The 22079-nt window shown below is 45.3% G+C and overlaps 1 protein-coding gene across 1 annotated transcript in view; it reads right to left on the reverse strand.

Annotated features, from left to right (window-relative positions):
* The window catches only part of ppp2r2aa (protein phosphatase 2, regulatory subunit B, alpha a), a 68662-nt gene extending 47192 nt beyond the window's left edge, over nucleotides 1-21470 (reverse strand). Inside the window, exons 1-2 of the mRNA XM_068001074.1 lie at nucleotides 21253-21470; nucleotides 20744-20821 (exon numbers count right to left, since the gene is read on the reverse strand). Coding sequence (XP_067857175.1) covers nucleotides 20744-20821; nucleotides 21253-21259 — 85 coding nt within the window. The 5' untranslated portion in view covers nucleotides 21260-21470. The remainder of the gene's footprint in view (nucleotides 1-20743; nucleotides 20822-21252) is intronic.
* Between the last annotated feature and the right edge of the window lie 609 nt (nucleotides 21471-22079).

Consider the following 22079-nt stretch of genomic DNA (forward strand, 5'->3'; position numbering starts at 1 on the left):
ATATGCATGTGCTAGGGTTTGAGACCAATGTTTGTTGCCAGTATCGCCAAGCAGTGAGGGACAACCCTGGGAGATCAAAGCTTCACCACAATGTCATTTCCTTATGAGCTGTAATCGCCTGCACTTGGCATCTAGGCTTGTACATGCAGACTAGTCTCGAGTGTTCTGGAGGACACCAACGAAACTGCACCTCAGGGGAAAGGGGAAGTAATTTCAAGGCAATATCGTGTACACAGAGATTCTAAACTACTTCAGCTTGAACCCAGTGCTATAAAATAAATTTGTGTTTCAGAACCGTTATACTAGATAGTAGTTTGAGCGCATTACCTACTTAGTGTGATGTGAAACCTGCAGATCCAAGTTAGTTCCAATGGGACTTGAGTCTCATACCTCATTTATGTTATAGAGCTGCTTCCATTACCACATTAATATACAAGCTTGAAATATAATCAAGTCCCCTTGCTGCCAAATTACACTGTGATATGGATGCAATGGCAGATGATTGCTGCATGAATCTCGCACTGGTGCAATCAGTTCAAATCAAATGTGGACGCACAAATCTCGAACATGTGCAGTTATCCATCGCTGGAGCAAGGTCTGTGCAGAGTGATGCTGGCAAAACCACGCTGCTAACCTGTGGAAGTGGCCTAAGGGGTCAACCAACCGGCAGCCAAACCCAACCCAAGTGCCACTTGTGGCGGCTTTTTAATCTTTAGCACTGCCCAGTGGTTGAAGAGCCCTCCAGGAAACCCATCCCAAAAGGGGTTTTGGAACATCAGGCAGCTCGGCCATTGGGAACTTGTGAAGCAAATGGTCAACAGTCTCTCCATTCTGATTTCAGAATGACCAATAAGGGCAAAAAATATCAACTTCAGCCTCTTACTGAAAAACTTACGGTGGGTGCAGACCACACTGCCCAAGTCCTAAATACCAAACTACTGAGAATCCCAGATATTTTGTACACCACAAATATGGGGTGGGCAAATTTCTCCCTGTGGCAATTAAAATCCAACAAGCAAACCCATAGCCCTGATGCAAAGTATTCATCTGTCAACTCTATAAATACAGATTTAAATTTGCAGGTGAAATTAGTTTTGGCTCTTAACCATGCTACATAACAGAGTACTGCTGCTTCATAATGCAGACCCCACCACTTAAACAACCCACGTTTAAATCAAGTAATTGGCCAAAAGGCGCTAATCATTTCCATTATAGTCAATTACAAAGTTGCCGCTTACAGCATGTTAAGCGCTCCGTGTATTTCCGATGGAAATGGGTGTTTCGGCAGTAGATCGCAACTCGTTATGGTACAATTCCAGTGTGTACTTCATCACCTGTAACTGGCGTCAGGTTACAGCCTACGCTTCTCAGCATTGACTGCATAACAAACATGTTCAATAAGTAAATAGCACCCCGTTAAGGTTCAATTACTTCTCAACTGTGGTAAGACGAATGCTGATGAAATGTGGCAGAAATGGAAACTGTTACAGCGGGATGTCAGAGGAAGAATTCTCTCAGCCGTGTCACCACAATGCTCTGCCTGAAACTGACACCAAAGATATAGGAGAAGTGGTGGCTCCGAAGGAAGCCCAAAATGAGTAGCCATGATGTGGAGATGCCGGTGATGGACTGGGGTGGACAAATGTAAGGAGTCGTACAACACCAGGTTATCGTCCAACAGCTTTATTTGAAATCACAAGCTTTCGGAGCTTTGCTCCTTCATCAAAGTTCCGAAAGCTTGTGATTTCAAATAAAGCTGTTGGACGATAACCTGGTGTTGTCCGACTCCTTACAAAATGAAGAGGAGGGAGAACAGGATCTGGACAGTGAAGAGACTATGGTAACACCGACCGATGTTCACTCTGCGGCTCTCGCATCACGGTGTGCTAGGGAGCATCAATCTGATATACAGCCAGATTGGGACGCCCTCTGAAAGGTGGACATAGTTTAGTGTCCATACTGCCAGAGAAAGAGTTCAGGCTCGAATTCCAGAGTTCTTTGGTGGAGATATGCAAGACCCCTGTGATGTAAACTTCTACTCAATTATATCGTTTTTAATGTAGTACTAACCATTTTAATGACTAACTTTTATTTAACATACGTATTGGACTTTTTAGCAGGTGTGGTTTAAATAAAGCTAGTTACACTGCATACAATCTTAGTTTATTCAGTACTGATTTGCTACAGTCTTCTTCAATAGTAATAGCACTACTCCTTTAAACTGTCCAAAGCGTTGGGCAGGCAAGTAGTGTTCACACCAACTAAAAGCATGGGGGCTTTATTTCTCTGTGCAGTAATAACCCGTGGATGCTCTTCACCACCCTCATTGATCTGTCAACACATAATATCCTTCTATTGCCCCAGTGGTTGTACTAATTGAGTCATCTGATCTGGACCTAGGTCTTTGTCCACAACCAGCCAGCAGTATGTGCCCATTTCTTGGATTTGCCATAGGATTCCTGCCATTGCTTTGATCTCTCCATTTCCCCTGGGAATGGGAGAGAGGGGACACGTGCGCTGAAGTTGCACCACATGCATTAAAGCAGAATCTCTAAGTTTCAAAACAAAATAGTCAGTGTGGAAAATATATACATTCATCTTGCACTATTTGAGTACTTGATGCAGCCATATACGAATGCCGAAACAGCATAGGGTCAGTCTTTTTCTGACGTTGCAACCATTGCCAAAAGCCACATGTTTTGTCCTTGCCAAAGTTCATCCCCTTCCCTACCTAAAAGGGAGACTCTTCATTGGGGTATGGATTCACGGGCTCCAGCAGCCCTCCGGTACATTGCCCTAATGGCTATTCTTTTTGTGTTCTCTCGACAGTGTGTGATGGCAACCTAAACACAGAAGGTATCACAGCATGTCCTCACCCAAACAGACCTGCATTTTCCAGCAGGGGTCACTGGATAGCAATTGGGAGCACACAACATGACCAATTATTCCCACCCAAGTCCAAGGAAGAGGGGACACAAGCCAATTCTGGCACCCCAATGTCACTCCAGAGTAATCGACCGACTCAGCTAGACTCGGAATCAAACCTCGGACTTCTGGATAGCTTCTGAGTGAGTCAATGCCTTTACCAAAGTCATCAGCACAGCTCCAAAATCATTCCTTTTTCCCAAACTCAATGTCCCAGTTTATGATTTACATTTGGGGGTTGGGAGGGAAGGGAAATAGGAATTTCAAATCTTTCTGAAACCTGGTCAGAATGGAGTCATTAATCAAGTGGTTGCTTCATACAAAAACTATTCAACAAATTCAAGCACACCCTTTGGTCCCATGGTGTCCAGAAGTCCCAAGTTTTATTGTATGCATAGCATTATTGTGCCCACAGCAGTCCAATAAATAGTCAAGTTACCATATTGTATTACTTCCACCCACCTTTAAAAATAAGTACACCGGAGGACAAGGTTAAGCTGACAGACTTCAGTGCCACAAAATACACTCTTCAGTCCATAAAGTAACCTGTATCATGAACCACATTGACCCAAATGATTTCATTGTTTATATAGAAACAGAATTCATCAAAGCTGCCACCTCCAACCGAAAACAACACCAACCGGTTATCACCACGGCTGCACCAGATACAAGCTGATTTATTTTACGTTAATCTTGAGTGCTTAAAAAAAAATCAAGGGCAAGCCAGTTCTCACATTAACATGATAGTAATACGAGATCTTATTACCAGTTCCAGTCACTCTTGCCCTGCTTTGGATTTTCTGGTTCTGTCCAGACTCCCAACTGTCACAGACCTCACAAAAAGAAAACGAGAGTATGAAACATCACTGCTCAAATAATTTCTGAGTGGGAAGAATCCCAGTGCCTAGTGGCAGGTCTATCCCTTCATGTACCATTAGTGAGCCAGGTCAGCTGGAATTCGTGGACCTGCCTGGTTCAGGTATCAGAAGACAGAATTTACTGGAGAGTGGACTTGATTCAGGAAGTTCCATTGTCACGTTTCATCTCGGAGCCACCGCGACCTCAAAGAGATTCTGCTTGCCTCCCCATCTGTCCCAGAGAAATGTCACTAGTTGATTGTTGGACATCTGACATGCGTGAGTTTGAGCCCTCGGCAGCTGGACAGCAGTTACCAGGAGCTTCTCACAAACAGCACAACTAGCCATAAAGTACGAGAGTGCATCATGACAATCCCGCTAACCAGAGCGCGGACGCACATCTGATCCTATTGAGTGAGGGTTCCACCAATTGAAAGGGTGCAGCTTCAGCAGCTTGCTTCTCTACAACTCAATCATATAGAAACTGCCACTGGTTATGAGCATTTCTTCTTATACCCCGGCTCCAGGTACTGCCTTCCAGCAGCTTTCATCCCAAGTCTCAGAGTTCACTCATTGGCAATGATAGGAGTTTAAGCTTTAAGCATGGTAGAAGGACCTACACAAAACAACCTGCATCATGTCAATCATCTTCAAGTCTCAGATGCATAAGCCAAGTGCCAAATACCATGGTTACTCACCACCAACTGTAAAAGGCTGTAGCCAAGAAGCATGTCCACTGTGAGGCGAAGTTCCCCTCTAGGGTTGTGGGTGACAGGTCTGGAGCTGGAGCCCTCTATCCCAACAGCTGTTTTCCCCCTTCTTCCATCCAGCTTGGTCCTGGATTTTGCCAATGCCTTGGCGCTCTGAACATGAAGGAGAACAGCCTGAACATTTCTCTAATCCCATCCAAACCTTGAGAATTTTGTACACGTGTCAAGTTCTGTGCTGACTGTCCAAGCTAACCAATCTGCTTACCTCCACTCTATTTTATAAACTAAACCCCCCTATTCAGATGCTGCTTTTTACATCCATCATACAGAACAAAGAGTGTCAGGCCCTGTCAGAGACGGCATGTGTGCAAGGCAGCAAATGATTTCAGCTAAGTCAGGTGTGATAGATGGATAAACATCATATTCACATCGAATAAATTATTTATATAAAACCCATGCATTTGAGAGAATGAAGCTCACTTTCCTGATGTCACCATCTATACTCGCCACACCTAAACTGTTCCCAAGCCTCCATCACTGTGACTACAAGGCTGGGTAACGGGAGATATGCCTCAGGGTACATCCTCCATCCCTGCCTCCACGCAGCTGCCCTCTCCACTGCTTATAGTTCAACTCATGAACATGGCAGATGGAGCATCAAACGCACAAACCAGCGTCCAACGTTCTTTGGCACAGCATGTTCCTGCAACAGTGTTGGCAATTCAGTCACCTTACTCTGGAAGTAACGTGGCATGGATTTAATTTAATGCGATCACGTGTTGGTTCCTGGTTGGCAGGCGATATGGACACAGCACAAACCTTTGGAGTCAGTCTCCACACAGCTGCACGGGCCAAAATTCAGTGGAGGTCAATTATTCTTTCAAGTGGGATTTCATTAATACTCGCCACTTAGCTAGATTGAAGGTCCAGCTTCTATTTTGGGAACTAACTTGGAAAGATATTTGTTGAAGGATTTGTGGACTGCGTTTTGTCACATGCAGCAGGAAGTTCAACTGGTGACAACAAGTGCCCACTCAACTGAAAAATGGTTTCGCAGTTCCTCAGAGGGATCAGCTGCTAAGTACAATGCTCAGTATGGAATTCAGATAAAGGTCAGATCCCGATTCTGCCCTAAGCCAGCTAAACTCAGCCCGGTAGCAGGAGGGCTACAATTAGCCTCAGTACCCATGCTGGGAGGGGGTAAGGCGATTCCTTTGTCACTACTCAGGACTCCTGATCGTAAGTGCATCTGGAAAGAGGATCAGGCTCAGCTGTGTTACCCTCCACTCCCGCAACCATTTGCTTTCCTCCTTCACTACCAATCCAGTCAACAAATACCCATGATGGCTCAGTGCCTAAGTACACTGCACAGTGTGGCACTAAGCCATGCATACCAAGAAGGTCCCTGGTCTCGACCAAGTCAGCCAGTGACAGTTTGAACACGATCAACAGTTCTTTATGAGGGAGGGTGGGAAAAAGAAACACCAGCCAGGACTCCCATTCTTCATCACTGCCTAGTGCATCCAGACGGAAGGGCATCCATGAAGGCCACATCAAGTTAGTGATGGGCTTATTGGTAGTGCCCACAACAGTTGAACAGACCAACGATGCCTGAAGTGCAGAGGCTTACAAAGAATGGCAACTTGGGTATCAGGTGGGCATATCAGAGTTTTCAAGACCAGACAGAGAGAAAATCAGAAGAATTGGGTCAGGGGAAAAAAGGTACCTTAAGGTACTTTCAACTTCATTTATTTGTAGCTCTCAGCCATTTAAATAAAAAGATACCTTGAGTACATTCCCTCGTCCCATCCAGACCACTAATTTCTGCTGTTCCCGGGTGGGCTCAGTGGGGTTTTTGACCCTCAGCTTAAAGAGTGAATTCCAAGTTTTCTGGAGTGCTGAGAATGGCAAATGTCTGGCAAAAACTAGATTTTCCAAAACAAACGTGAAACTTGCCAAGCTTACTAGGAATACATAATAGATCATATTTAAAATGTTCAACAAAAATGCAAGCTTGGTAACCATGGAGTCGTAAGTGTAGCTTATCTTTAGCACCTACTTCATAAAGTACATTTTAATTTCTTCTTGTTGATACCATAACAGCAGATTCATATGATGTGCATTTTAAATGTCTGGGAATTTAAAGCAGAAATCCCACAGAGAGCTTCCCATGACAAACCAACTGCTGGACCTTCTCTTGTGTGGTTTACGAGGCCATCTGTATCCATTGAACAAGTTACTGCCTTTCAACTCATTGTCAGCTATCTTTTCTCCATCACACAGCCACAAACCCTTTTCCACTCTCTTCCTTTGCCGAGTACACAGGGGAGCCTAACAACCAGCACTAAATGTATAAAAGGGGAAGAGCTGTGCACTAAGGCCATTCATTCTCCCCCAGACTGAAGAAAACCCGGTGATATGATCCGCCTTGAAAAGGTGAGTCACATTTGGCGTGTATATTCAGAGCCAGTGGACATTCGAGCCAGACAATTTTTCGAACAATGTACATGCCTCATTGAGAACAAGTCAGTCAATTTTTACAGAAAAACTTCAACAACAATGGCACCTTTGAACACACACATACAAGCATGGCGTTTGTATGGTGAACTACATATACCTCTGCCTCCATCTTCAATTAATTTGACTTGCAGGCCAGCAACGTCTAACATTACTCTTAAAATGATATTTTAGCCGAAGTCAAGAATTATTTTGCTGGTCTCAGCTGCCCTATCTTGAGGTCTCACACAGATGGGGGTGGGTGAGAACTAATGCAGCCAAGGTTGCCACCCCCGAGTGCTATTCAATGATCCCTGCTGGCAAGTACTCGTGCAGATTTTAGGTTGGGCAACGATCGATGGGGCTGTGATGTCCTCTGCAGTCAATTAGCCATTGGACATTCATTACCAAGTCTCAGACTTGAAGAATTGAAATTTAGGCAATTTCTTTTTCCAAAAATAAAATGTAGATAGCTGCCTGCACCTGTACAGCCATAACAACACAGAGCGTTGTATTCCATCGAACACTGCTGGCAAGCAACACATTCTCCACACAGAACTTCCGGGAACCTCAAGCAACAGGAAAATACTGTTTGCTTTTCCTGTCCTGAATAATTCAGCCTCATTGTTCATGAAAAGAAAGCCTCAGGAACAATGCCCATTACAACGCACATTCCCTGGCCATTTGACACAATGAGTATCAATACAGCTCTGTTATGATTTTTGTGGCAAACTTTAGTTTCCTGTCTCAAGTCTCAGAAATAGAAAAAGTCAATCAGATTGCTCAGAATGCTTGTACAGGGAACATGGCCCAAGACACTCCTCACACACAAGATTTCAAACTAAACATTTCCCATGGGAAAGAAACCACGAAAGCTGGACGCTTTAAAGTGAGATCTTCTCCTGCTCACAAAATATTAACTCAGCTGCAGTGCAAATTTTTCTGTTTTCCACTAGCTAGCCTTGTGTTTTGAGCAAGACGGACAACTCAGTTATTGTTGTTATGGACCCAACTCATTTCACATCAGGACCCTTACAGTGCACTGAAGAGCCGACTTGTATCCAGAGAACAAGTCTGCACCGAGTCACTCTAGGCTATATTCAAAACCAGGTCGCGCACACAATTAAACAGTCAACAATTCTGCCATTTGGCCGTTCTCCATTTGCACTTCAAGCCACATTTTCATTTTCTGAGACAGTGTATACCCGGCCCCTCCTCCCCCCACCCCCGGTAACTGTCCCAAAGCCACAATACACAGGAATTATTAGATATATTAATCCATTCGTTCTAGTCATACACAAAGAATATTTCATACTTGTTATATCACCGCTTTACATTAATGGTGGCTAATCTTAGCGACAAATGAATGAGAGCTTTCTCAGCAAATCATTTTCTCTAGACTATGGTCCTTGGAATTGAGGAATTTCTGCTCCCAGCCAGAAAACCTTTGACGTGGTCACACCCAAGACCAGCAATATTTTTTAAACTGCACTTGCATTTCACACACACACTGCCCACATTTGATGTACTAAACTTAGAATAAAATTCCTGCCAAGTATTGACTTGTAAAAAGTGCATACTCAAAATTAAGCACTGGACAAGAAAAGCTCTTTTATTCTATCCAGAGCACCATTCATAACTTGCCAACTTATTTAATCACTTGAGGAGGAGGAATCACCAGAGCGAAGCTGTCCAAAGGAAAGAAAAGCAGCATCCTTCTCGCTGGTCACACAAAGTCACATAGCAAAAACTCTTTTTGGCATCAAAACCTGTGTCAATCATTCAGGAGAGAACAGTCCACTTGATCAGCATCCCTGCCACTAGACTCAACATCCACTGCTGGTGCACTTTATGTACAATCTACAGGCTGCACTTCAGCAATTCATTTCAACAGCACTTCCCTGCCCCACGACCTCGACAACCAAGAATGAAGGGAGCAACAAGATCATGGCAACACCATCACCTCCAAGTTACACACACCATCCTGACTTGGACATATACAGCCATTCCTTCATCACCGCTCAGTTAAAATCCTGGAATCTCCTAACATGATTATGGGAGCATCATCAACACAAGGACTGCAGCGGTGCAAGGCAGCACACCACCAGGAGAAGTGAGGATGGGCAATAAACACGACCGTGCCAAAACTGCCCACATCCCGTGATCAGAAAGACTGTCCATTTTATGGGTGACTGTACCAAGAGAATAATGCAAAGATTAGTCCAGCTATATTTGGTTATATATCCAGTACTGTCACCAACTTATTTAGTATGGCATACTCAAGAAAATATGCTTCGGTTGCGTGATGCATTTAATTCACAACTTCAAATCACTCTCACCGCCAGTCACAGACCAGTACATCACCCGATTATACTGATCAAGATGTTCTCTCCAGTCCAGATACAACGCAAGTTTGGAAGGACAAAATCAGTAATTACACTGCTAATTTGTTTTTTACAGTTCCAGTGGACGTAGGAGAAAGATTGCACATGCCCACTATTACACTTCGCTGAAATTCTAGTGACAACACTACAAACACTGAACACTGGAAAGCAAATATTGGGCAGCAAATGGGCAATCATGCAAAGAGGTACTGAATGCAGGGCTAGAGATAACAACCAAATAACAATACTCTATGTACTAGCAGGCTATTCAACCAAGTTGGGCACGACAGCTCAACTCATTCCTCTTCTCACCCAATGACGACACAAGCACACTTTCCAGCAGGGGGTTCACTGGGATTACCAATAGATGGAGTAATTCTGGTTGATTTTCTCCTCCTCAGTCAAGAGGCCGATTATCACCTCAACTGCTGCCCCACAATCAGCTAACATATAACGAGAATTAAACCTTTGTTTTAGGGCCTCATCCTATAAACAAGTGAAGCCTCACAGGGGAGTATAACATGAGTTTCTCGGAGATTCTAACGCCAAATACTGCAGATAACCTGGAATTTCTCTGACTGAATCCACACTCCACATTTCTGTCAGTACAATAGATACTGCAATCAACTCTGATGCTGCAGTCACAAAAGCAAATTTCAAACCAGGGCAACCCTAAACAAAGGGAATGGCAGTCTGCTTATTAACATGAAAACAGCCTAAAATTTGGTCAATCCTACTTCAGCAAGCAGCTGATAAACTAATATGGTGGGGATAGAAACATGCAATTCATTTCATCTGGATCACCAAATTCTGTGTCATTTGCAATACTGTCAACAACCAAATTAAACCAATTTGCACTTTCAATTAATTTGATTCCTGCAGCTTATTTTTTTCTTCCCACTTTCTCTCTCTACTGTCAGCACTGACTTATACACAGGATAACTCCAAGGCACCAGCAGCCCTCTGGTACTTAGCCCGAACAACAACAACTTGCATTCAAACGGCGCCTTCAACGTAGTGAAACATCCCCAGGCACTTAAAATGTCCCACGGCATCCCAAGACTAACTGTCAGCAGGCGATTCAACATGGGAAGACATCACAGCTGAATCAGATCCTATCCTCACCCAACATCCTTACACGTGTCATTAGACAGTGATCAGGAACAAGTACCTGATTTTCCTCCTTCCACACCCAGGAACATGAAGGCCAATTGTCACAGTCCCAACAGCCAACATGAGCTAATTCAGCACAGACCAGGAATTGAACCTGGCACCTTTCTGGTCTGCATGGTTCAACACCCCACAGTTAACAAATGAGCCATCAGGGAAGCTGGTCACAGCACTGGTTTGAACTCCATTTGGAATGATTTTGTAACTAAGGTTTCACTCACAGTGTTTCCTTTCGTCCTATTCAACAGCTCACACCGACTTGGTGCACAACTGATTTTCAGTAAAATTTTATCTTTTCTATGAACTGAAGGATAAATATTTGGAAATTCTAATTTTGAGAAGCATGGAACACCAACAGTATCATGTTACATGGCCTGAACTCATATTGTAAGTGAATGAGGTGAAGGAGGAAAGCACTTTCAAAGTATTCACCCCATTAACAGGTTCCAACATCTTGGTTAGTCTACCTCGGCTTGGACTCTACAGAGCTGCCCTTGCACCAACAATTCAAAACGTGTGGACATAAACCAAAGGTGCTTTTACTCGACTCCAGTGATGTCATCTCATGTACAGGACTTGGACTGCCAATATCACTCTCAAATATAAACACACTGGCTTCCACATGGCCACAGACAGTGGCGGACCCACTTAATCACAGTTCTTGTGCCAATCCCATGCCAAAACTACAACGTCTCCCACTGACCAGCTAAATGCACCAAGCCACTTCAATGTCTTTGCGGCATGACTCACAATAGTACCAAGAGGCAAGCCAGCTGACACACAGCATCAAACTCCCAAGCAGGCTTGCTCCTACCAATTTCACATACACAGAACGAATGTCATGGGGCTCGATTTTAGGGTCGGGTTTCCAGCGGGGGGGCCCCGAAAATCCCGATATGCGGTCACGTGACCGGATCGCGCCGCGATCCCGACCACTTCCGGGTTCCCCGATGACGTGCGGGGCTGCGTGCGTGGCCCCCGCTGGTGGGAATCCCGCAGGCAATTAAAGCCAGCGGGGTTCCACTTGAGAGTACTTACCTTGCTTGTTGAGGTCAGTTAATGAGCTGAATCAGCTGTCAAAAGAGGAAGTGTGGGATTTTACCTGCATCGCAGAGTGTTTCACACACTGGGGGAAACAGTCTCTCTCCAACCAGGCGTGTTGCAGCCAGCAGCCTGTGGCAGGTGCCAAGGTGCACTCCACGGGGGAGAGCCCTCACCCACGCAGGAGGCCACCGCGTCACATAGGGCAACCCCTGCCCCCCACCACCCCCGCCAAGCCAGAGGACAGACCGACACGAAACCGCAGCCCCAGTCCGAGGAACCACCCACCTACCCTGCACAACCCCTCAGACCAACACCTGCCAGATGGGTGGTGCGTGGACACCCTCGGAGGACGAACAGCATGACCAGCCCCAGCAGCCTCGCAGTCCACGCCGTCCGCCGCAGAGACGTGGAGCCCCCCAACACGGTGTTGTTGCACGTCCACCTGCACAGCAGGAGGGAGGGCTACCGCAGAGAGAGACGCATCGCAGAGGGCACTACCCTCGCCACAGGGTCCAGAGACCGAGGCGCAGCTCCCCGGACCTCTCCGAGCAGCAGTGCACACGGATGCGCAGATTCACTCGACATGTAGTCGTGGAGATCTGCAGGCTCTTTCATGCCGAGCTGCTCCTGGCTGGCCCCAGCACCAACTGCTTACCTGTCGCTGTCAAAGTCACCACTGCCCTCCACAACTTCTCCTCCGCATCCTTCCAGGGTGCAGCCGGCTACACCGCCGATGTCTCTCAGTCGTCTGCGCGGACGAGCCCTGCAAATACACCTGCACCTACTCTGCAGTAACACGATGGGTGGCATCAGTGGTGGGTCCTCATAGTGATACCCAGGAGCGGGCATTCTTGGACACAACAGACAGGATTCGCGGAGACATGGCAGTGGTGGTGCCAATATAATGTGTGCTGTTTGTTGCTCTGAAATTCAATATAGGTAACACCCATGGCAAACCCTCCGACACCCTTGTGCACCCCCTTCATGCTCACGAAACATTTGCCTTACGCTGCCTACTGCACATATGTGATGCATGCCCTGTGGCTGCAGCACAGGTGGTGGCAGGTTGAGTGAGGCTGGCCGTGAGGGAGATGCACAAGAGGGTGAGTATGGGATAGAGCCATGAGATTGTATGAGGATTGGGTCGCGTGTTAGTGGCAGGATGAGTACTGGCGAGGTGAGTAGGTGGAGGTAAGATGAGGATGGGGTTTGAGTGGGTATGAGGGGTGATGTGACAGAGTAGTGTTGGCGGTGCCGAAGGAGATGTGGGGTTGGGGCAGTGTTGTGGCAGATGGAGTGTAGGGGAAAGACTTCGTGTTCTCACTGTGGCTGACCTACTGAGGTCATTGCAGCGCCTCCTGCACTGTATGCAGCTGGGCGATATGTTGGTTGCGCAGGTGACCCCCTCTGCCACCTCGAGCCAGGCCTTCTTGGTGGCAGAGGCTGGCCGCTTCCTCCCGCCCGCCGGGTGGAAGATCTCTGTCTTCGCCCTCCTCCTCACCCCATCTGATGATACCTGGGGTGAGGCATCATTAAACTGGGAGCAGCCTTCCCCCTGGGCTGCTCCATGCTGTAATTTGTTCCATTGGTTGCAGCATCTGTCAGTGGAGGACTGCCCCTTTAAATAGAGCGCCTCCAGCTGACAGATCGTACTGCGCATGCGCAGCCCGCCCGACGCGCAGACCAGCAGCGCGGACCCCGGAGGAGCAGGTAATTGATTCCTATTAGTGTGTTGCCTACTACGATCGCGCGGGCAACCCACTAATTTCACCGAGCGTGTTGACCACGCTCCTGAAACCCAACCCGCCGGAAACCCGCAGGCCTGGTAACATCGAGCCCATGATGTCAGCACATGCATTCTCTCTCACCCTCTGTCTGCCATTAAAACACACGAGTATGAAAGTTGCCACATGGGAACAAGCAATTCAGTACTCAACAGCACCAGCTGACCCTCAGTAATGAGCTTTTATCGGTTGTTTTGGATACTCCACTTTTCAGTGTGTACCCTGATACATGAATCATAAGCCACCCTGTAAAATTCTCTTACCTGTTCAAGCTAAAAACTTGCCAGTAAAACTGTTCAATAATTTTTATCCAAAAATACCAGCCTTGAGGGACGTCTCCACCAGGAAAGGCCTCCTTGGGTAAGTCATGTGGTCTTGGGCTGACCCACACCATCCAACAGGGAGCTGGAGTTCATCCCTGACTCTCTGGCTGGTACTGAACCTCCCTGCAGCACCAGCAGCATCCAAAACTGGGAAGGATGCCAGTTCCCATGACAAGACAACATGTCCAGAGACATCTCTTTGTCTACACTACACTACCTGAACTGGTCTTTTCTGGAAGGATGTGGTTGATCTCCAGCTACGTATTTTTTTCAGTAAAAGTCAGAATTTTATCTCTCGAGTAGACAAGTTTTCCTTCAATCTAAGGTTCAGGACTGGCTGGCCAACAAGCACTGCTGCTGAAGTCGTGTGAAGTTGAGAATAGTCAGTTTTAGGGAGGGGATTTTATTTTTGACCCTTTCAAGCCCAGGATTGCTGAAATCAACTGTAACACCCCAGGTGTAAACCTGTACAGTAACTTAGTGGTTATGCAACCCAGCAGTCATGAGTTCAAATCGTACCATGGCAACTTGTGAAACTGAACTCAAGAAATCTGCTCATTTGTAGCCGAGCACCAGAAACGAAATGACTATGAAAGCTTCTGGATTTTTGTAAAAACCGAGCTGGTTCACTAATGTCCTTTCGGAAAAGGAACCTGCCACTCCTACCTGGTCTGGCCTGCATACCGCTCGAGTCCCACACTATGTTTGGCCTAGCTCTAAACCTTATGGTGCCTCAACCCGTTTGGCTATCACAATGTTCACTACTGTCTGGCCAGTATTTTATGGAAAAAAAGGGTGGCCTGCAATTTTACTATCAGACAACTAAATGTATTCTCTTCCTCCCCCAAGCTGTGCTCCCTGGGTACATACAGAAAAGCAAAGTTAACAATAGATAAATATCCAGCTCCACAGTTTCCTAGTGATGCAGAAGGTTGGCTCTGAGTGCTGGCACACCTGTAGATGTCACGCAGTAGGTTTCCCATCACTAAGTGAATACCAGTTCCCGGAAGGAAAGGAAAAGTCAAATTTGAGAACATCGCCCACCCTAATGGAATCACAGAAGCACGGGAATAGATCCTCAGCACAGAACACTATGCTGGTGTTTTGAAAATGAGGGAACGATAAGTAAAAAGGACAAATACACTTCCTGCAATCAGAAAAGCAAGTACTGCTAAAGCATTTGCTCATTACCTAATACTCTACTGGTGAGTGAAACCAAATCATAAATGCTGCCTTAGCTGCCAATGGCTTAGTAAGTCAATGCAGCCACCCGGTATAGTACTGAGCCACCAGACGAGGTTAGGGGCACCTCAATTTGCCTCAGCGCCTCTCAACTTTGGCGGGGGGGGGGGGGGGTGAATGCATCTAGGGATCCCTCTCCTACATGCTGGCCCCTGATTGCACATCAGATACAGACAGGACAAGGCTTGGTTGTGATGTCACCCCACTCCCTTCAAGGTTGAAAAGACTCCAGACAATTGCCGACAAGAATAATTATCATTCGGCAACACACTGCACCTGTGAAACACACCCCAGGGGGGAAATGAGCTTTTTAAAAGGAGAGAGAAAAAAAATGATGAGAAAAACGTTGGTGCATGGAGCTGCTACTTATTTGCCTTGTGCAACAACACGTCTTACCGATATATTCTCCCCCGCACCCCCACCACGCTATGCATTACCACGAACTTGACCACAAGTTTTTTTTGCAAATACATTTATTAGGAACAAATGGTACTTTATTACTGGAACACTTTGTAGAAGAAGCTGTGGGTCCTGCCCAACTTTAATAATACCTTCGTATTGCACACAAGAATTTCAAACAGGGGTGTTTCTATTTTCCTTGCTCCTAGTACAATGGAACCTGCCCAGTTTACATCATGGGTGCAGTTCAGAGCATTTGAATTGACCTCTGTGTCATGGGCCTGGGTGGTGAGCATCAGCAAGCTATTCCAACCACCGCAGCTAAGACTTACCCTGTCCTGAACCAACATCCATACATGCGCTGAAGACAAGTGCTAGCAACCAGGAGCATGAACACAGATTTTACACCTCCTTCGCCCAAGGGGCTGAGGCAAACCACAGCACCCCAACTGCTGCCCTGGCTAAGAACAGTAAACTCTGCACAGACTGAACCTGGGACCTCCCTCGTCTGCTCGGCTTAGTACCACACTATGTAGTGCACTTAGCCATCCGGTTAGCTTGAATCGACTTCCTTCAAGTGCTTAACAGTGCACATGGAAGGGGGATTACAGTTAAACCTGCACTCATCAGGTGAGCTGAATAGATGCCGAATTGCTGTCTTTGAACAATCACACTCAACAAAATGTTTATAACATGCTTTTGATTTAGAGTATAGCTAAATATTCATAAATAGTTCAACAGTAAGGTGGGAATCCTTGTACAGAACAACTTGGGTACAAAAACAGTGGAGCTGGGACACTTATTTAACCCTCTTTCCTAATATGGACTTCCAAAGCAACATTGTCACTAGGTTTATTTAGTATACACTCTTTCGTAAAGATTATACTTTAGCTAACATGTCTGAATGTGATGCAGTACAATTCTCGTGCGAGGCCCCTCAAATTGCTCCCACCACCAGTAACAGAACTGTACCCATCAGCGCTTCACTCCAGTGTTACACAGCTCAAAATGCTCTCTGCAGACTCAACCCAAGTTTGGAAGGGCACAACTTGTAACTGCATTGTTGGATCTATTTCATTCCTCAAGTCAATGAAAGTTATGCACACTGACCACTGTGCTTTATTGAAATCCGAGTAACACATTATATGCTTTAGCAGGACTCATCTTTACACATCTCTATTTTGATAGTTTCCACCAATGCAGAACTCCTTCACTGAATACAGCCACAAGAACCCAATCACAAAAATTCTTCCCAAAAATAGCAACTCAGCAATAGGTTGGCTTTAAGGAACTCCTAGACCAATTCCAGTAAGACACTTGGGGCGTGCTACAGTCGAGGACCTCAAGATGCGCACTCTTGGCCTATCAGAACAGCTTGATACAGAATTTTGCAATCCAGAGAAACTTTCTCAAATGGGATTACAACAGGATATTTATTTCCACCACGTTTACCCTGTTAAGAGGAGGGAGCAACCAAGTGGGTAAACAATTCCTTCAACAGCCAGCTCAGTAAACACACCATCACCAATACAGAAATGCTCCAATGGGCCAACTATACTGCACTAAGCAGCACAGAACCAGGTATCCATTTGAGAGCAGTGTGAGCAGGTCTTTGCACTCCCGCGTACTGAATGGGGAAGGACAAGATCTGCATGTGTGCTGAAACACAAGCATGCTGCGCTACCGACCAACCTTCAGCCAGCAGTGACATTTCTAACATTAGTAGGAACAGAGGGAAAAGTCATCAGAAAGTGTAAGGTGGTACAGCAAGCAGCCCAAATAGTTTAAGTGTCCTGAAATTCTATTTTTTTTCCAAAAAACATTCCTCTCAAAATTTCTCCGATACTTAAAAGGCCTGACTTTTACTGAGGTCCAGTTTCACAGGTGCTGCCTCTCATCCCGCACCTCATCCAAGTGGCCATTCCTCTCGTGTGAACCTAGACAGCAGTTGTCGGACATTATTCCACAGCAGGAGGTATTGCAGCTGAGCTCAATCCTGTCCTGATTCAGAACACATGCAGAAACACACACACCCATGCACACAAACAAACCCTTTCCAATAGAGGTCACTCAATAGTGATCAGGAACTGGAACCCTGACGGATTTTCCCTTCCTCAACCCATGGCTACTGAGGCCATTTGCAGCATCCCAGTAGTTACCTATTAGTACAGGCCAAGCACTGAAAATGGAAGCTCCCCGGTCCAAATGCTTAGTACCATGCCAAGTCACGTATTTTCCCCACTAGACCATCACGGACATTTCTGTTATGCTGTAAAATTTTAAAACTCAGATGCAAACTGTTGCAGCAGTTAAGGCTACAATTTTCAGAGGCTCTCATTGCCAATGTCGAACTGTTAACTTCGATACAAGCGTACTGGTAGCTGCAGTTTGGGCTTCAGCCAGATGGAAGCAGTTAAAACTGTTAAAACAGTCTTGCCTGGTAGAGAGCTGCACACTCTCTGAATGCAGGCTCTCTCCCAATAGTTACCTGTTTAAAAAGCAGGGAGTGGCGAGTTCCTGCTCCATAAACATTCAAATTGAGGTGAGGTTACCAAGTAACCAGGGGACCAACAGACACCCCCCCGCCACCTCGCTCAAGTCCCTAATAAACCAGCCCTGGCAGTGCTGGATTTATACTCCATTTGGTGTCAAACTGAAGTGGTGTGAGACTACCACCTCCAGGGAATCTCACACCATTTCAGTCCAGTCACATTAGGCCCTGTATCTAGATTTATACCACCAGTTTAGAGTTAGTGCAAAACTATAATTGCTCAAACTCAGACTGACAGCGCTGGTACTGATTAGTTAGCATCAGTGCAGCACAAACACTGTGCAATGCTACGACAGAACTGAAGCACCAATATTTCAGCACAATCCTATTGGCAGAATATGAAGTCACATCATAAATATCATAGTGAAATCATGTACTGACATTGTTCCATTACAAACTATCTTACAAGATACCTTAGTGAATAAACACAACCAATAACGCTATTCATTTTTCCTTCTTGGCTCTGGGATGGTTAACCTAATCTCTTAACTATCAATAAAGTTTACTTTGCAGATCAAAGTGCAGGGCCTATAAAGATGAGACAAATGTACCCCCTCCAACTGCATTTTTATGCTCTGTACATTGTCACTAAGATTTCAGTAAAGTGTAAGGATCAGTGGGTGAATTTTTTGTACTTGGGTGCAGTTGAACTGCCCATCAGTAGGTTCTTCTCTTCCACAAACTTGGACTGAGTCTGGAAATCACCTTAAGCTACATAATGCTAGCATCAAGTGCTGTTGGATGTACAGGCCTGTCACTAGTAATGGGAGAGGCTTGAACGGATTAATTAAAACATTTCACAATATTAAGACGCACTGGTTTAGGTACAATTTTTTTTCCACCCAGAGTGCATTGGTACACAGGGCCTCTTATTGCTGCTCAAAAAGCGTTTCTTTATAGAGGATAATCGACAGCTAAACATGTTGCTCGGAAGGATGGTTAAAGCCAAAATACATGACCTATTTATGAAACAGCAAGATGCTGTAATGGGCAGGTGGTAGGGTTGGTATTCTGGAAGGGAGAGCTCATCTGGGCCAATGGGCCTTCTTCATTACCCGTCGCAGCCCTGGGATTAAAGCACATAAATAAGCCTGATGGCAACACTGTGTGCACATGTCAATAAATGCAAATTAACAGCTGTAGTCCAACCAGTAATCAAGAGATAGAATGCTTTGTACCAGGCATTGAAATCTGTCCAAGTACACAGCACACTTCTCCCGTCTTAGTTACATCACTTGGCTCAGATGGTAGCACTCCTGCCCCTGGTTTGTGCCCTACCCCAGGACATCAGCATCTAATCCAGCCTGACACTGGCACAGTACTAAGTGAGTGCTGCATCATCAGAAGTTCCACACCACAGGTGAGATGTTAAACTAATGACCCAGCTGCCTGTTCCAGTAGATGTTAAAGATACCACAGCATTTTCACACATTCCTCCCCCCCTCACCCCACCTCCAGTGCCCTGCCAAGATTCCCCTCAGCCATTCCTGCTAAAGTTTTTTTCTTAACTTTACTCATCACTTTACTTCTACATCAAGAACCAAAGACCAACAAATCAAGCTGTATATTTGCACAGGCCATGGACTCTGAAGTCAGGAGGCCTCGCCAAATACATCAATGAAATTACTAATGTTTTACACTAATTTTAAGAGGGCACTCATCAGTTTCACAGGAGCCACTTATTTCAAGGAATTTCACAGACTCAGGATAACACATAAAACCCCAGTGACAGATTGAAACCAGTGACATTGCCAACCTTATTTCTCATATACACACTTAAGCCAGTTTGTGCAATACACTTCTTGTGTAATACACATTCATTTCAAATTACTACCACCCCAATGACAGATCTGTAAACACCAGTATTTCACCCTAGTCTTAGACAGCTCAAATGCCATGACAGCCAAAGTTTGGAAGGCAATAATCCAGAAGTGTAATGTGTTACGGTTCAAATAGATGCAGTATGAGAATGCCACAACACACCATTACGATTTACTGAAATCATAATGACACCGCCTGACTTATACAGAAACCAAATGCTCTCTGAGCAGTACAGTAATTTAACCAACTGCACTCAATGCTGAGATGTATCATGTATTTATCCATTAAATCAGCTCTGGGATCCATATGAAAACTTGTTAACAATCCACAGAATCATATTCCATGTACAACTTGTATTTTTTGATGGCCTATCTTGCCAGCTAATCACTGTGCAGCAAATCAAAGGGATAGCAATAAGCAACAAAAACCACATTGCTTTTGGCTGATCAGAATTGTGCAACTTCAATTAACTCAACCTATGCAAAATGCATATACAAGCAGTAGTCAGTGTACGTATGGCAAGACATGCCAGGGCCCCCACAGGAAGTATTTTAGTGAAGAACTGCTTTACTTTAGTTCAACCTCATCAATTGAAGGCCGACTGTACTTCAGATCTTTCAGTTATTAAATGCAAATCACAAGGCCTTTTTTCTCAAACAATTAGAGAATAGGCGAGTTTTACTATGAATATCCCTTATCCATGCCGATGACGCCAATATAAATCCCATTCATACTTAACTACTAAATACTGTACTTCCTCCCGCCCTCAATGAACACATCCAGCAATCACCATGCACAAAATGACACACGTATAATGGAGCATTTCACAATTACATTAACTTCAAAGTAATTTATGCAATGCACCTTTAAAACCTCCCAGACCACTTGCCATCATCAAAAAATATGCAATGCAAAAAGGAAAGCAATCAGGAAAACTGAAATAGGCACTTTAATCTTCCAACAAGAAAACTACAAAACACCAGTGCAGTGAAAGCCTCAATGGGGCGAGGAAATCCAGGCAAATGTGAATGTTTTACCTTCTGCAACATCATCATCTATAGCTCCTTTCACCTGAGAGAAACACCACTGAATGTCATTGCCACCACTTCCAACTCCTGAATGAATGGAGAGAAAAAATTATCAATATGTATTTAATATGTTTTTTAAAATTAAACACATTAGATGCTGGGGATACTCACAGGGAAACAGATCCTTCTAACCTTAAACTGGGGCTACTTCTAAAATTAATTTAAAAATAATCAAAAGAATGCTTTAAACTCCAGAAATTATAAATTATTATTTATAATGTGAAAGGCTTTGCTCCTTCCCAAGCTGTTTCCCTGCCCTTTTCCTCCCCCCTTTCCCTTCACTCCCTGACGGAATGACTTCAGCACTCAGTCCCCAGGCCTTGAATGAGAAGCTCGGGGTGTGGGGGGAAAAGGAAAAACAGATTCATGTTTGAAAACAAATCCACACAGCGAATGATGGAGAGACAGGGAGCGTTCTCTTCTTCGACTTGCGTTTTTTTTCATGGTTCAATTCTCACCTGCCATGGCGGAATCCGCTGGAAATGGAGGTACTCGGTGTTAGCGCGGTGCCGGAGGTTGTCGCCGAGGCTGCAGGCGGACAGGCCGGGCTGCACTTGGCGGAGGATGGCGGCGGATTGGTTTCGAATGGCGCTGCTGTTCCCTCCCCGCTCTCTGAGCCCGCGGCCGCCGGACACCCCCTTCAAAATGGCGGCGCGCCCGCCCCGGCCATCTTACAATGACGTCACCGTCAAAGGGAGGGAGGGGGCGAGAACAGGAGCAGGGGGCGGGGCCAGAGCCAGCACAGAGCTGGAAGCATCTCCTGCACCATCCAGCCTGACAAATATGTCAGATATACATATATATTATATATGTTTTAATATTCAGCAATCATTTTTTTATTTGCACTGTCAAATTGTTCAGCTTCGTAAAGCTTTAGTTCTGCAAATCTGTTGCAACCCCCATAGCTCAGTAAGTAAATGATTTCAGCACTCAGTTTCCCAGGCTTTGAAATAACAGCTCGACGTGTGAGAAAGAGGAAAAATAGATTCATATTTGAAAACAAATCCACACAGAGATTGATGGAGAGACAGGGAGCGTTGTGATAGCCTGTTGTGGAACTGAGCTATAAAAGACCTGAAATACACATGATTCTTGATGGAAAGCACACAAGTGGATATTGGGAGGGACAGTATCATCCTTGGCTGTGATGTCCTCCACAGTTGAATAGCCTCCCACCACTCACTGTCTTGGCTCACACTTGAAGAATGGTCACTTGAGTGTTTCAAAATTGCATCACACCCGTCCCTCCCATTTTGCAATGAAATCAAGTGGTGGTGAGGAGAGA

The sequence above is a fragment of the Heptranchias perlo genome, chromosome 20 (genome assembly GCF_035084215.1).
Source record: "Heptranchias perlo isolate sHepPer1 chromosome 20, sHepPer1.hap1, whole genome shotgun sequence".
Classification (NCBI taxonomy): Eukaryota; Metazoa; Chordata; class Chondrichthyes; order Hexanchiformes; family Hexanchidae; genus Heptranchias; species Heptranchias perlo.